This window comes from Microcebus murinus, chromosome 2 (genome assembly GCF_040939455.1).
Source record: "Microcebus murinus isolate Inina chromosome 2, M.murinus_Inina_mat1.0, whole genome shotgun sequence".
Taxonomy (NCBI): Eukaryota; Metazoa; Chordata; class Mammalia; order Primates; family Cheirogaleidae; genus Microcebus; species Microcebus murinus.
This window is the reverse complement of record NC_134105.1, coordinates 9,890,698-9,905,831: the sequence shown is the minus strand read 5'-3', so window position 1 is coordinate 9,905,831 and position 15,134 is coordinate 9,890,698. Positions and strand designations below refer to the sequence as shown.

At 62.1% G+C, this 15,134-nt stretch overlaps 1 protein-coding gene across 2 annotated transcripts; it reads right to left on the bottom strand.

Annotated features, from left to right (window-relative positions):
• LOC105870457 (chloride channel protein ClC-Ka) lies at positions 1–13,946 on the bottom strand. Of its 2 annotated transcripts, XM_075994376.1 has the most exons (21): positions 13,859–13,946; positions 13,185–13,291; positions 12,178–12,306; positions 10,899–11,027; positions 9,526–9,665; positions 9,174–9,251; positions 9,009–9,087; positions 8,218–8,343; positions 7,842–7,926; positions 7,672–7,773; positions 6,909–6,993; positions 6,438–6,611; positions 5,931–6,000; positions 5,659–5,769; positions 5,116–5,329; positions 4,041–4,174; positions 2,192–2,280; positions 1,944–2,027; positions 821–907; positions 443–486; positions 1–335 (listed from the first exon to the last, which is right to left on the bottom strand). In XM_075994376.1, exons 2-21 carry the CDS (start codon positions 13,282–13,284, stop codon positions 233–235), a joined length of 2,163 nt encoding a protein of 720 aa, XP_075850491.1. In that variant the 5' UTR covers positions 13,285–13,291; positions 13,859–13,946; the 3' UTR covers positions 1–232. The 2 variants fall into 2 exon arrangements, with proteins under 2 accessions (XP_075850491.1, XP_020137151.2); XM_020281562.2 differs by having other exon boundaries at positions 2–486; positions 13,859–13,945.
• Positions 13,947–15,134: the final 1,188 nt, after the last annotated feature.

The following is a 15,134-nucleotide window of genomic DNA, read 5'->3' as shown; positions in this document are numbered from 1 at the left end:
GGTGTCAGGACACCCGTGGAGCTGAGATGAGGGGACCAGCTTTATTTTTCTCAGGGGCCTCTGGCTGGGAAGCAGACAGCCCCCAGCGGTGCCTGCCCTTGGTGACACCATACTCCAATCTCTTCATCCACAAGTCTGACGAACATTCACCGAGCATCTGCCATGTGCTGTGTTGTTGTTGTTGTTTTTGCCATCTCACACTCCAAGCTCTGTCCAAGGTGGGATCTGTCCTTCAAGGCAGCAGCCGCTGTCCCACGCCGGGTGGGGCACAGTGAACACAGGACCCGTTCAGGGCTAGGTTAGAGCGGCCTGCTCGGCCCAGGAGCTGAGTGGGGCTGGTGGGCAGGGTGTGTTGTGATGGGGGAGGACAGGCAGGGTCTCTGCCCAGCCCCAGTCACAGGGCAGCTGAGGTGCCCTCTTTCATCTCGGCAGACCAGCTCACTTTGGGGCTGGTGGATTTGTCAGGTTGGAAATTGCCTTCTTCATCTAGAACAGACAAAAGGGTGTTTTTTTCTTTTTTGGAACAAAGATGTCAAGGAGGTTGAGAATGGGGGTGTCAATTCCCCTAATAGTCGATTCTGGGGTGACGGTGCCTCCCCATTGCATAGATGGGATCACTGAGGCCCAGAGAGGGGCAGGCTGGCCACTGGCCACAACACAAGGTAGGGGTGGCCAGGCCCAGTGGCCACCTGGGCTGGGAAGGGGCTCATCAGAATCCTGTGAGGCCCCCCAAATTTGGATGGGACGGTGCTGGTGCCCCCCCAACCTCCCCAGTCCGCTCGGGCAGGGTTCCTCCGCTTAGCCCTCGGGACCCCCGTACCTCGGCCCAGGACACGGAGCCCACAGCGCGGCCCCGCGACGTCACGAAGAGCAGCTGAAGGTTCAGCAGCTCGAAGAGGTGGTGCGCCTGCAGGGGGACGTTAGGAAGCCCTGGAGGGCGGGGGCATCCACGCCGCCCCTCCGGCCCGCGGCCCACGTGTCTGTGCCAGGAGCGGGGCGGGGCCCTGTGTGCGCGGACGACCGGGGACTCGGGCCTGCGGCGCCCGGGATGGCCACGAGGGGGCGCCAGAGTCCGCGCGGGGCGGGGCGGGGCTGGGGGAGGCTGGGGGAGGCTGGGCGGGGCTGGGGGAGGCTGGGCGGGGCTGGGGGAGGCTGGGCGGGGTTGGGGAGGCTGGGCGGGGCTGGGGAGGCTGGGCGGGGTTGGGGAGGCTGGGCGGGGTTGGGGAGGCTGGGCGGGGCTGGGGAGGCTGGGCGGGGCTGGGGAGGCTGGGCGGGGTTGGGGAGGCTGGGCGGGGTTGGGGAGGCTGGGCGGGGCTGGGGAGGCTGGGCGGGGCTGGGGGAGGCTGGGCGGGGCTGGGGGAGGCTGGGCGGGGTTGGGGGAGGCTGGGCGGGGCTGGGGGAGGCTGGGCGGGGCTGGGGGAGGCTGGGCGGGGTTGGGGAGGCTGGGCGGGGCTGGGGGAGGCTGGGCGGGGCTGGGGGAGGCTGGGCGGGGTTGGGGAGGCTGGGCGGGGCTGGGGGAGGCTGGGCGAGGCTGGGCGGGGCTGGGGGAGGCTGGGCGGGGCGGTTGCCCGCGCAGTCCCGCCGCGGAGGGCGGAGCCACCCCAGTGCCCGGCCTGCTTCCGCCCCTCCCCCGCCCCACGTGCGGGCTCCGTCCCGAGTGGTCAAGTAGTTTGTCCAAGATCACACAGGGAGAATGCGGGCCCGGAATCCAAACCCACGTGCGCCGTGATGCTACCCCACTCTCCCCCAGAGGCCAGTTCCCGAGCCCTCCCACCGCCCCGTCTCTCTGCATCACGGGGGGGGGGGGGGGGCGGGGACGCGACACCCATTCTGCGGATGAGGAGCGGGAAGCAACATGCGAGGCAGGGGAGCCGGAGCCTGGGTTTCCCGGTCGGGCTCTTCCCCTCCACCCCAGGGCTCATCTGCCCGCACTGCCCCACTACCTGGTGCAGGGAGGTCTCCGGGGACAGCTGCAGGGTCACTGGCTCTGTGGGGCAGCCCCCCGCCAAGACGTCCTGGAGACACCGCTGGGGATGGGGGAAGGGTTAGGGGCGACTGGGCCAGCCTCCCCCTTCCCCAGGCTGCCCCTCTCGGACCACCTGTCCCACAGGAGATCGGCCATCCCCGCCCACAGCCCTGCTGCCCACTGGCCCGTGCTCAGCCGGTCCCAACACCCCTCTCGAGTACTCACCGGTTGTCCTGGAGCCCAGGAAGGGGACTCAGCCTGGAGAGCCTGCACCAGCTGGGCCCTTCGCAGGATGCCCACCAGGATCTGGGACTCTGGCAAGTGGAGGGAGAGGGAGACAGGCACATCGTGAAGACAAAGGAACCCACATTCCTTTCTATGCGCCAAGAACTGTGCTGGGTGTCTCCTGGGAACCTAACAGCAGCCTAGGAGTCTATTATAACTGTTATCACCCATTTTATAGGATAGGAAACTGAGGTTCAGAGGCACAGAGAGGCTAATTGTCTTGCCCAAGATCGTTCAGCTCTTAATGTGGAGGTGTGGTAGCAGAGGTGGGGGGGGGATAAGGCTGCAAAGGGGGACAAGAGGGACCCTGGCCACCACTGAGATTCCCCATGTCGCAGGGCCTGAAGGCAAGAGCAAGCCCTGATGACGTCCATGTGCCAGGGCTGGGCTTCCTCCTTTGTTCCCCCACGGGAGGTTCCGTGTCTGGCTCTGCCCAGTGACGTGTGGGTCCCACTGTGTGTGTGTGGGGGGGGCCTGGCAAGCTTCACTCTGGCCCTGGGGACCACTGGAATTTGCGGGCATTCGATTTTGAGGGGCCAGCTCGGGGTTTTTGCTTTCTGTTGCGTAAAATAAAAACTTGACCACTAGACATATAAATGCCCTTCCTCTTTTCTTTACCCATAAAGGTATATTTTATTTTTTATTAGTTTTTTCTATTTTAATACATTTGGGGGTACAAGTTGAATTCTGTTATATGTCTATACTGTGTGTGGTGGAGTCTGGGCTTTGGTGCACCTGTCACCTGAGTGGTGTACATTGTACCCATAGGTAAGTTTTCATCCCCTACCCCTTCCCACCCCTCCCCTTTGAATAAACAATTAAAGCTATTTCTTCGGGGAGCAGTAGGGTCCCACAGCCTGGGCCTGCACTGGCTGGGAGCTTTGCTTCCTGTGGCTCAAAGGGTATCAAAGGACTTTGTCATTGAGGCCAATTCTCTCTGTGTTCCAGGAGGTGAAGCCTCTTGGCGGGGCCATCCATATGTAAAAGTTTTCAAACGGGATGCTTGTTATGTTCTCTAGCATCAATGCTAAACGGGCCTACCTCTGGCAACCCTATGCTATATTGATCCCTATTTTCCAGATGAGGAAACTGCAGCTCATAGAGCTTACATGATTTACTCAGAGTTCTTCAGCTCATAAATGTCTTTATTCCTGTTGGAGTAGGCATAGGAGTGACCCGTATGGTTGTACAGGTTGTTCACTGCACAAAGTGCCTGCTCAAATGGTAAGTGGGGACCCAAATCTAGCTGTGCTATGCTCACCAAGTGTGCACCTTGTCTCATTTGCACAAAGGGGACATATGGGCTGACAGTAGCCCTGAGTGTCATTTGTCTTTAAAAAGATGCTTTTCTCATGGCATCAAAGACTTGGCAAGGGGACTCAGGTGGGGAAAGCTTGAAGGGAAGACTGAGAGGGAAGCTTCTGGAAGAAGCTAGTAGTGTCCCCATCATCCTACCCCCGCACATCAGCCTGGTTTCTAGAATCTCAAGAGCTGTTCCTGGAGTGTATCACAAACACCCTCTCATCTTCCATTTAGACACGTCAGCCACCCCAAAGTAAGGTGGTTATTATTGCCATCTTACTAATGAGGACACTGAAGCTCAGAGAGGTGAAGTGACTTGCCCAAGGTCACACAGTTGCTAAGTCACAGAGCCCGGATTCAGATTCCAGTCTGCCTGCCAGGCCGAATGCCCTGCTTACCCTTTCCTGGGCCCGACTCTCCAGGGTCCACGAGGAAGTCGCAGAGGGACCCCCCAGCCCCCACATCCTCCTCCCTTCCTGCTGGGCACCTGTGCTCTCCACCAGGGGGTACTCGGCCACGTCTGTGGAGGTCACGACCTTGACCACCTCCTCCAGCGGCGTGTCCTTGGCCAGCGTGGTGATGGCGCAGTTCATGAAGTGCTCCACGGTCACGCGGTGGGAGCTGTGGGCAGAGGGCGGCTCCCTCAGGCCCTGGGCTGGGGGGACATCGGAGCCCAGGATGGGCAGGGACACCTGGGGGCACTTTGCTGGGACCAGGGACCCATGACTCTCAAGTGTGGGCAGGGACTGAGAGGTTCCTGGAGCGAGTGACTCCCAGAACCCCCCGGCAGGAAGGAGCCTGGGGCCCACCTCACTGATGGCCCGGTTCTGAACCCCCAGCCCCCGGCACCCCGTGTCCCTGGACACCGTGTCCCCCAGGACCCCATGCCCCAGACCAGCTCCACTTTTGTCTGTTTTACACACACCCTTCCCTGGAGAATCCCATTTGAAGAAAAGTTAATGCAAAACAAAAAAAAAACCCCAAATTTAAAAAACCACTGGAGTAACCACCCCCATTTTACAGATTTTACAGGAAACAGGTTTGACAGGGTGGCAGGGTGTGCAGGGACCCAGGAGGTCCCAGAGCCTCTTGGCTCTCCTCCTCTCAGGCCAGAAGCTGCTCTGGTCCTGTCTGGTCCGGTGAGGACCTCAGAGCCCGTTTCCATTCTAGTTTCACTTCCAGCTCCCAACGTCCCAGTGAGGATAGCAGGAGTGGAGAGTGGGGAAGGGACCTCCTAGATCCAGTGCTGACTCTCTGTGTGACCCGGAGCAAGACACAGCACCTCTCTGAGCCTCAGTTTTCTCATCTGGCAAATGGGGCCATATCTGTCATGCTATAGAGACCATCTGATGACCAGTAAGACATTGAGGCCTGGGGGCCCAGGACGTGCCCAGGGTCTCACAGGGTGCTGGGGAGCGTGGAGACCAGCCGTATGTCAGCCCTTCCCACTGCCCCATGTCCAAGGTCAGCTGCAGTGGCACTTCTTTTTGGAGGGGCCCTCGGACCCCAGCCCACCCTGGACACCGTCACCCTTTAGCCAGCCTGAGGCCAGCACTGCTCACCTGATCTTGCGGCCACGGATCCATGGCAGGTATGGCAGCTTCTTCACGATGATGGTGCCGTCGTAGAAGGAGGGCTGGCAGCTCTGGGCGATGGCGTTGGCTGCCAGCACCGCCATCAGCACGGGCAGGGCGTGCACGATCTGGCCAGTGAGCTCAAAGGCGAGCAGCGCCGTGGAGATGGTGTGGGTCACCGCCCCCGAGAAGGCCGCAGCCCCTGCCCAGCAGAGCCCGCAGGGCAACTCAGGCCAGGGGCCAGCAAGGCTGCACACCATGGCCCGGGGCTAGGGTGGGAACTGTCCAGAGGCCACACCCTGGGCACTGTCAGAATGCCCTAAGGCCTGGGGTTGGTGAAAGGAGAAGGGGAGGGGAGGGCGTGGGGGATGGGCGCCAGACAGGATGGAAGAGTGCAATGGGGCTCCGGGGTGCTGGGGCTCCCAGGGTGGCCCAGTGACCACTGCAGGCCCTACAGAGCCACCAGCTGATATCCCAAGTCCAGCCCAGCCCCACGATGTTGTCCATCCAGCAGGGACCAGACCCACTCACCTGCCAGGGCGTACGCCCCAGGCACAATGCGATTGGTGACCCCTCCGGCCACGATGCCCTCGGGGAAGGCAACAGAGAGGGCCTCCCCCAAGAGGCGCCCAATGGCAGCTCCTGACCAGAGACTTAGGGTGAGGGGGAGCCCAGCTGGCCGGGCCCCATCCATCCCTGGGGATCATTCTCCCCACCCCCCTGGGGAGGGAAGAGTGAACCAGGAGCCGTGGCCCTGCCCCAGTAGCCCCGAACCTCTCGGAACCTCAGGACCCCGGACTCACCTAAGATGAATATGGGCATGAAGTACCCGGCGGGCATAGGGATCGTGGTGGCCAAAATCAGCATCCAGAACTGCGGGTGGTGGGAGACCAAGGGGCGGGAGTGAGAGACCACTGGGCAAGGCAGGGACAAGGGAGGGGAGGGACAGGGGACAGGAAGAGGGAAAGAGGGCTCCCAGGCATGTGCCCATTACCAGTGTCTGGCATTGGGGAAGGATCCTCACCCCAATAACGTGCCCACTGCATGCCTGGCACCATGCCAGTGGCTTTCCCTCCTCCCTCCTCACCTCCCTTTGTGGTGGAGACAGTAATTATTACACCATATTAAGGGCAAGGAGACCCAGGCTCAGAGAGCTCAAGCAACTTGCCCAGGACCACACAGCGGGCAGGGGGCGGATTGGGGGGGCTGTGTGAGGCCCGGTACCCTGCTACGTGCTGTGGGGAGGCAGCCCCCATCCTGACCTAAGCTGGCCTTGGCTCTGTGCACACGCTGGGGCCCCCGGTGCCCACCTTCATAACCAGGAAGAAGGCGAGGGTCCCAAAGATGGTGAACTCCGGTTGGTACCATTCCAGCCACAGGTTCTGGGGGTCGGGCTCCCTGGGCCAGGGCGGGGACGAGTTCCTGGTCATCAGTGCCCAGGACTTGTTGTCGAACAGCGAGTCCAGATGCTCGCCCATGGACAGCTGGGCGGGGCAGGTGGGACTCGGCATGAGGGAGCTGAGCCGGGGTCCCCAGGTGGGACTCGGCATGAGGGGGCTGAGCCGGGGTCCCCAGCCCCCCTCTCCGCTTGACCCGCCTCAAATCCTCCTCTGCCACCTCCCAGCTGGGGACCCTGGGCGCAGCTCGGACCTCCCTGAGCTGTGGTCTATAAAGGGAGCCCAGGCGTCTCCCTCACGGGGCGTTGTAGGGGTGAGATAACACACAAAAGGGGGGCCACGGTGGGGTTCCCCTCTCCCACCACACCCAGCTCAGCGCCTTACCCGGGAAGCTATGAAGCGGCCGACGCCGGGCGGGTAGGTGATGGAGGCGAGGACCAGGGCGGCCAGGCCGGAGTACAGAGGCTTGCTGTCGGGGCGGGAGCTGCAGTGCCGGCCCTCCGCTGCCCACCCCACGGGAGATGGGCCCTGCCCAGGCGGGAGCAGCCCCCACCCTGGGGCTGACCCCAAGGCAAGAACCAGGGAGAGGAAGGGCAGGAGGGGGACAAGGGCTCCAGGCCCTGGATCTGGGCTCAGCCCCACGTGCTCGGTGCTCAGTGCTCGTGCTCAGTGTGACCAGTGTGGGGACTGGCGGTGGCGGGGGGACGCGGGGGGGGGAAGGGAGGGCTCAGGGCAGGGGCAGGCTGGGAGGGAGGACAGAGCAGGGTGGGGCCGGGCAGTGGTGGAGCTCGGGCATCCTGGAGCAGAAGGAGGGCTGCCCAATGCCAAGGCCGGGGGCAGACAGGGTTTGGGGGGGGGCTACTGAGGGGGCTGGGGCTCACTGAGGGGGGTAGTGGGCTCAAGGCAAGGGTTGGGGGCTTCAGTGAGGGGCTTGGGAGCCCAGTAAGGTGCGAGGGACAGTGACCATAGGGGCTTGGAGATGGGGGTTAGCAATGAGGGCTGGGGGCTCCACATATGGGGTGTGGGCCGGGGAGTGGTTTGGGGGCTCAGTGGGACACATGGGCTCAGGTGGGGGTGGGGCTCTCCATATAAGGTTGGGAGTCCAGGGGGCTCCCCGAGAGGTCCCTGGCCCCGGCCCGGAGCTCACCTGGTGGCCAGCAGTTTGGAGAAGAACCAGTTGGTCTTGACGAAGCCGAGGAAGGTTCGTTGGCAGAAGAGGTAAGCGCAGCTCAGGACGCCGCAGATGGCCCTGGGGAGTGGGGGCGGTGAGTCCAGAGCCTCCCCAGAGCCCGGGCAGCAGTCCAAGCCCTGACTCACCCCAGTGCCACGAAAAAGAAGATCTCTGGCAGGTCGTAGGGGATGTCCACTGGGAAACTGGTCTTGAAGAGGCAGGTGATGGTCTCTGGGGAAGGAGGGACGTGGGGAGCGCGATGGCACTCCTACCCCACCCAAACCAAGTCCCAGAGCAACATGCTAGGTCCTGACCCCAGGTATCCGTTTCCTGGCATTCAAGGCCCCCACGCCCCCTGCCCAGCGCTTCCCCTGCCCGCAGGTCCCCGCACCCCACCCTGCATGGCCAGTAGAGGTCTGCTCCCTCCCATGCTCCCAGAAGGAGGAGGGAAGGAGGGAGGGCGAAGAGGTAGTGAAAGGAAGGGGAGGGGAGGAGGAGGGAAGAGGGGAAGAGGGGGGTCACCTTCCTCGCTGTTGAAGACGGACAGCAGGCGGAATGTGAAGGCCCCACAGGTGGCAGCGAAGAAGCCCCTCCAGTAATCCCAGACGGAGAAGTGGGAAGACATGACCTCGATGCTGAACAGGACGCCTGGGGGCAGCACTGAGCTCAGGTGGACTCCCCCCATCCCTGGGTCAGGGTCCAGTATCCTCCCTGACCCTCCGCCCTGCAGCGGGGACGGGCCACACACGGGGGAGGGGAGGGGAGGGCCTGGGCTGGGAGGACCCGGCTGACCAGGGAGCACATCCAGCTAGCCCCGCCGTCCAATGTCTGTGTGTGCCGCTCTCCTTGCCATGGGGCAGGGGCGATTATGACCCCCGTTTTACAGAGGAGGAAACCTCCTGGCTTAGGCCAGCTGGCCGGAGTCCCACAAGTCTGCCTCATGTAACCCTGAAACCCCTCGACACCCCCCACACCTGGGGTGGCTGTGCTCAAGGTGGGACTGAAGTCTAGAATTAGCCCCTGTCCCCCCTCCAGGCAGGGTGCAGGGGAAGGAATGAGGGAGCCCCAGGGTGCAGAGGGAGGGGTATGAGGGGCCCCAAGGTGCAGGAGGAGGGGTGTGAGGGGTCCAAGGGTGCAGGGGAAGGTGTGACAGAGCCCCAGGACAAGAAAGAGTGTGGGGACCGGCCCCAGGGTGCAGGGGGAGGAGTGTGAGGGGTTCTAGCATGCACGGGGAGGGGTGTAAGAGAGACCCAATGTACAGGGGCCAGGGTGTAAGGAGCCCCAGGGTGCAGGGGTGTGAGAGAGGGTCTCACCACTGAAGGGTGCTGCGAAGACTGTGGCCACGCCCACCGCCGCCCCTGCCACCAGCATTTCATTTTGCTTGCTCTTGTTCTGGGCAGATGGGAGTCCTGGGCTCAGATCAGCCCCTCCCTCCCATGGCTCCTTCCCACTCCTCCCCCGGGGAAGCCCGCCCTTACCCCAGGCTCCCCGATGGTCTTGGTGCGCACACGGCCCAGGTAGGCAGCAATCATCACAGACAGGTGCACGAAGGGGCCCTGCAGGGCGAGGTGTGGGCACAGGGCACAGGGCACTCCCTGGGGCCCAGGGTGACGGGAGCAGAGGGAGCCTCACCCAGAGACAGCCTGGCCTCCCCCCTCCTCCATCTCCGCAACCTCCAGGGATATCCTGGGGTGATTTTTGTCACACTCTGGGGACCTGGCCTGTCTTTTCCCCCAAGTCTGAGCTCCCCGAAGGCCTGAGTCCCCCAGCCCCTGCTTTGGTGGGCAATGAGGGGCAGGAGCAGGCGGGGTGCCCTCGTGCCTCCCGTACCACTTTGCCCAGGAAGATGGTGCTGCCGGCGGCCAGGGTGCAGGAGAGGCCCACCACCTTGGCCCCGAAGTTCTTGATGTCCAGGTAGTCTTCCAGGACCACCCCCGACAAGATGGTCTTCAGCTCTGGGATTCCGGAACCTGGGCAGGGGCAAGACAGGGACGGTTGCCAGATCAAGACTCCTAGCACTCTACAGTGTTTTCACGTTATGCTCCGGCGGATCTTCATAAACCCTCTGACACTGGGATTCCCAGGAAACTGAGTCGTCCGTGTTTGTCCAGCTGGTCCTGGCAGACGCTGGGGAATCTCAGGCCACCCCTGGACACGCCCCTGGAGCTCCCATCTGCTGGCCCAAAGGGATTGCTGAGGCATTGCTGGGAGGCCCGGGGGAGCTGGGTCCCCCCCACGAGCCCCTCCCTGGCACTGGCCGCTGGCGCAGACCCTGCAGGGGAACTTGCCCCAGTCCTCCCACCACGGCCCCGAGCAGCCCTTGGAAAGCAGGCAGAGCCAGCATCAGTCAAGATCTGGCTTTTGCTGTGTGACTTTGGGCAAGTGATGTGACTCTTTTTTTTTTTCTTTATTTTATATTTTTTAATATATATTTTTTTGAAACAAGGTCTCACTCTGTTGCCCAGGCTGGAGTGCAGTGGTGTGGCCACAGCTCATTGCGGCCCTGAACTCCAGGGCTCAAGCGATCCTCCCACCTCAGCTTCCCGAGTAGCTGGTACTACAGGTGTGTACCAGGACGCCTGGCTAGTTTTTTCCTTTTTGTAGAGATAGGGTCTCAAACTCCTGGCCTCAAGCAATCCTCCCGTCTCAGCCTCCCAAAGCACTGGGATTACAGGCATGAGCCATCTCGCTTGGCGTCCACATGACCTTTCTTTTTTTTTTTTTTTTTTTTTTGAGACAGAGTCTCACTTTGTTGCCCAGGCTAGAGTGAGTGCCGTGGCGTCAGCCTAGGTCACAGCAACCTCAAACTCCTAGGCTCAAGCGATCCTACTGCCTCAGTCTCCCGAGTAGCTGGGACTACAGGCATGCGCCACCATGCCCAGCTAATTTTTTCTATATATATTAGTTGGCCAATTAATTTATTTCTATTTATAGTAGAGATGGGGTCTCACTCTTGCTCAGGCTGGTTTCGAACACCTGACCTTGAGCAATCCGCCTGCCTCGGCCTCCCAGAGTGCTAGGATTACAGGCATGAGCCACCACGCCCGGCCGACATGACCTTTCTAAGCGTGCTTCTCTGGCTGTGAAATGGGGCTGCTGCCTCCTGTCTTCTCCCCCACACCCCACCCCACCCCCGTCAGAAGCGCCATGGGGTATGAATAGGTTTTGGCCCGTGGGCACCGGCATGATGACTGTGGACTCACCTCCAGAGAAGGGCGTGATGCTCTGGGAGAAGCCGGAGGAGAAGGAGACCAGGGCCACAGGGTACACGGTCCAGGAGAGATACCGGAGCAGGTGGCTGTCCCCAATCTCCCGGTACAGCCACTTATGTGCTGGGGACAGCCGGGTATCAGGGAGCCACCCACAGCCTCTGAAGCCCTCAGGGCCAGACCCTCACTGACCAGGAAATGGAGGCTCAGCCAGCGAGAGGAGGCCCAGGGCCACCCGGTGAGTGGCAGACCCTCAAGAAGAGGCAGAATTACAAACCTAGGTCCACATCCCAGTTTTTTGTTTGTTTGTTTGTTTGTTTTTGAGACAGAGTCTCATTCTGTTGCCCGGGCTAGAGTGAGTGCCGTGGCGTCAGCCTAGCTCACAGCAACCTCAAACTCCTGGGCTCAAGCGATCCTCCTGCCTCAGCCTCCCAAGTGGCTGGGACTACAGGCATGGGCCACCATGCCCAGCTAATTTTTTCTATATATATTAATTGGCAAATTCATTTCTTTCTATTTATAGTAGAGACGGGTCTCGCCCAGGCTGGTTTCGAACTCCTGACCTCAATCAATCCGCCCGCCTCAGCCTCTCAGAGTGCTAGGATTACAGGTGTGAGCCACCGCGCCTGGCCCACATCCCAGTTTTGCCACTTTCTAGCTGAGTGACCTTAGGCAAGTGACTCAATCTCTCTGAGCCTCTGTTTCCATATCTATCAAATGGGCTAGTGATGAAATCTCCCGGGTTACTGATGACTAAAGGAGACCTAGTGAGAACTAAATGAGACAGGGCGTGGAGCACCAAAGACTACAGTGGGTCCTCATTAGGGCAGCTGAGAGTCTCCAGAGAAAGTGTCTTAGGCCCTTCCTGCCCCATGCCCCACGTCCCCTCCTCCAGGGAGGCCTCAGAGCGGAGACATGCTGCCCGAAGGTAGAGAAAGAAAGATCTATGCTTGGTGGTCTAGGCAGGTGCCCCAGGGTAACTGAGCTGAGAGAGGGGAACGGGGTGGCAAGAGCAGGGCAGGGAGCTCAGCCGAGGACGAGCTCTTGGGCACATTCTTGTCTTTCTCCCTTGTGCAGATGAGGAGACTGTGGCCCACAGTGGGGCAGGAGCCTGCCCAGGGTCACACAGCAAGTCAGGAGTGAAGCCAGCACGAGAGCCCCCCCCAGCCCTCCCCTCCCCGCCCCCGCTGCACCCGGAGGCCCATGTGGCATCCCCAAGAGCGTGCCGGAATGCCGTGGTCCTGAGCAGGGCGTGCGTGCCAGGGAGGGTTACCTCGGACCACACGGCTGATGGCGAAGTTCATGGCGTAGCTGATCAGGGCCATGAGCACCCCCAGGGTCATCAGGAAGTACCAATCCTCGCCCACGCGGAACAGCTTCTGCTTCAGCCACTCCAGGCCAGCTGGGGCGGGAGCGTAGAGGGGGGCATGGGGGCACAGCTGGGGAGGGGTGGGGGGGGCTGGGGCCAGGCGTGGAGTCTAGGGTGGTCCAGAGTGGGCTCTGCCTCGTACAAGGGGCCGGGCAGGATTTGTGGTGCCGCTGTCCGCCCTCCCTCCCCACCCCTGCCCATACTGGGGCCTTATGGAAGATGATCAGGGCGCAGGGGTGTGAGGAGGGGGGCTGGCGGCCACAGCTTTCACCAGCGTCTCTGCAGGGTCTGCAGCTCAGAGAGCACGAGGGTCTAGCACGGCTCCTGGGTTGTCCCAGGGCCTGTGGCATCGTCTCTCCTAGGAGCCCCCAGCAACGCCCTGGCCCCCTGGCTGCCAGCCCAGCCCGGAAGTTGACCCTCACTGGCTTGGGCATCAGCCCCCGGGGCTGCACTTAGCCTCCCTCTGGGGTCCCCGCCTTCTCTGCCCCTTAGCTAAGGGCACAGACAGGTCTCAAAGTAAACAATGCACGCGGGGCCCCAAAGAAAGATGTCACGTCCACAGTGGCCCCAGCCACTTGCAGTAACCCCAGCTGTCCTGGCGCCTGACCCTCAGGGCCCCTCATTGGCACCGGCAGGTGAGGGTAGAGGCCTGGGTAGAGGGTGGCACAGTGACCAGGTGACCACCGGCCCAAGTGACCAGGCCTTGGGATGTATCTCCCCAAAGGCAGAGTGCGGATGCCTGGCCCATCTGACCCACAGACAGACGGACAGACAGATCCCTTCCCCCGGCCACCCAAGAGACGGGGCAGCATGTCCCAGGACAAATGAAAGGAGGAGGTGGGGGTGCAGGGCCTGGCAGGGGTGATGTCCTGATGGGTCTTCCATGGGGATGGGGGGGACCTGGCTCTCACCTCGGATGCCTCGGCGGATGCGGGGACATGGGCCCCACAGCTCCTGCAGCGTCACGGGGTCCCCCGAGGAGCCCTCACGCAGGCCCAGCAGCTCCTCCATCAGGCCCCTGGGGGAGTGGACAGAGGCTGGCCGGGGAGCTGCTCAGCGTCCCCGCCCTGCCTCTCGGCCCCCCATGCTCTCCCTCCCAGACAGAAAGGAAAGGTCGTGTCTTCCTGTGTGTGGTTATCCGGAGGACACAGGCCCGCGTGTGCCCTCATCTCTGAGGGTCTGTCACTGAGGGCGTGTGCCTCTGTGTGTCAAGGGGGAGTGGGGGGCTTCTAGGTGTCCCCCGCCCCGTGTCCAGGAGCAGTGGACACAGGCAGGATGCCAAGCCCTTCGGGCCTCCACTGCCCCCTTCTGGGATGCTGGCTGCTCCCACTGCTGGAGCAGTCTCTTAGCCCAGGGCTGTCACTCTCTCGCTGCGGGGTCCCCATGGACGGCTCTGCCTCCCTGTGCCTGAGCACCCTCCCCCGCCACAGCTCAGGCCACAGAGGCAGGAAAACCCCAGGCCCTGAAGGAGACCCCCACCACCGAGGGTCAAAGTGAAGTGCTGGCTCCTGCCCCCCCACCTCTGCCCTGCCCACCCTGGCCCTCGCTGGCCCGTGCCCCAGCCCTGTGCCCAGCGGCCCCTCACCTGTCAGTCGGTCCTGCTGTGCCCCCAGCCAGCCCTCTTCTAACAGAGCCTCTCTGGCCTCCAGCTCCGGTGCACCTGGACAGGTGTGTGCTCCACCAATCAACACCCCCGCCCCGCCCGCCCTCCCTTGGTTTACTGTGGCCATTAGGAATGTCCTTGACAAGCCAACCAGAACTGCCCAGGCTGGAGCGGTACAGGGCAGCGCTGCCCAGGCAGGGGAACGGGGCTTCCCTTACCCGCCAGGGCTGCACCGAGGGGACACCGAGGGGGCCTGGGAGGGGCCTGGGAGGGGAGCGCATGCACACAGCGGGACTGAGAGGGGTCATCTGCGGGGGGGCCCGGCTCAGGACACTGGGTTCTCAGAGCTGGACACAGAAAGGTTTGAAAAAGCAGAGAAGGGAGAGGGGAGGAGGCTGGGCAGAGCACGGAAAAGCACCGGGCAGAGAAGTGAGTGGGGGCCACCATGACTGCGCCCTCTGTGCACCAGGCCCACCTGCCCCTCCGTGAGATTACCCTGAGTTCTTAGGAGACCCAGCGGGGTGGGCAGGGTCATCCCATCGTAACGCAATGGTGTCTCTGCGAGGGGAGGCTGCTTGTCCCAGATCACAGAGACCAAGGGCACCGCCTGGGCTCGCCCCACACCGTGCTCCGCGGTCCTGTCTGGGTGGCGCGTCTGGTCCGGGCTGGGGGAGGTCAGCAGGCTGGAGCAAGGCCGTGGACTGTGGTGGCTGCAGCCCCTGAGGCCCAGTGAGGGACTTGGACTTGATCCTTGCGTCCAGACCCTCCAGTCTCAGGAAACTCAATTCTCAAACCCCAACGTCCAAGGGGCTTCTGCGTAAATGCCACAGAGTTTGTCCCATCCCAACAGGGGGCTGCAGCTCGGGTGGGCAGGGACATGGCGAGGGCACAAATACCAGCTACGTGCCAGGAGCTTTACATCCGCAGCTCCGTTCCTCCTCCCCTGGGCCTGCGAGTTGGGGAAAGCATTACCACTTAGCAGAGGGTGCAGGAGGATCAGAGAGGTACAGTCACTCACCCACAGTCACACAGCAGAGGCTGAGCCCAGACCTAGACTGTGCAGCTCTTCCTCTACCACAAGCTCCTCCAGCTCCTGAGGCTTAATTGGGGCGATGGTTTGGGCACAAAGCAGAAGATTTGTGTCTTGATGTCATTTTTGGAATATTTGGGCAAGAGATCTGGGGCAATTACCCCCCACCCCGGACAAAGCCACCCCTCTGAACATCATGATGGCCCTTCGGTGATTTGCTAAAATCTG

Coding starts and splice junctions, on each gene's coding strand:
- LOC105870457 (XM_075994376.1), bottom strand. CDS start 13,284: ATGGAGGAGCTGCTGGGCCTGCGTGAGGGCTCCTCGGGGGACCCCGTG. Junction 9,252..9,525: donor CCATCTTCCTGGGCAAAGTG/GTACGGGAGGCA, acceptor CTCGCCCTGCAG/GGCCCCTTCGTGCACCTGTC. Junction 4,175..5,115: donor ATCCGTGGCCGCAAGATCAG/GTGAGCAGTGCT, acceptor CTCTGCCCACAG/CTCCCACCGCGTGACCGTGG.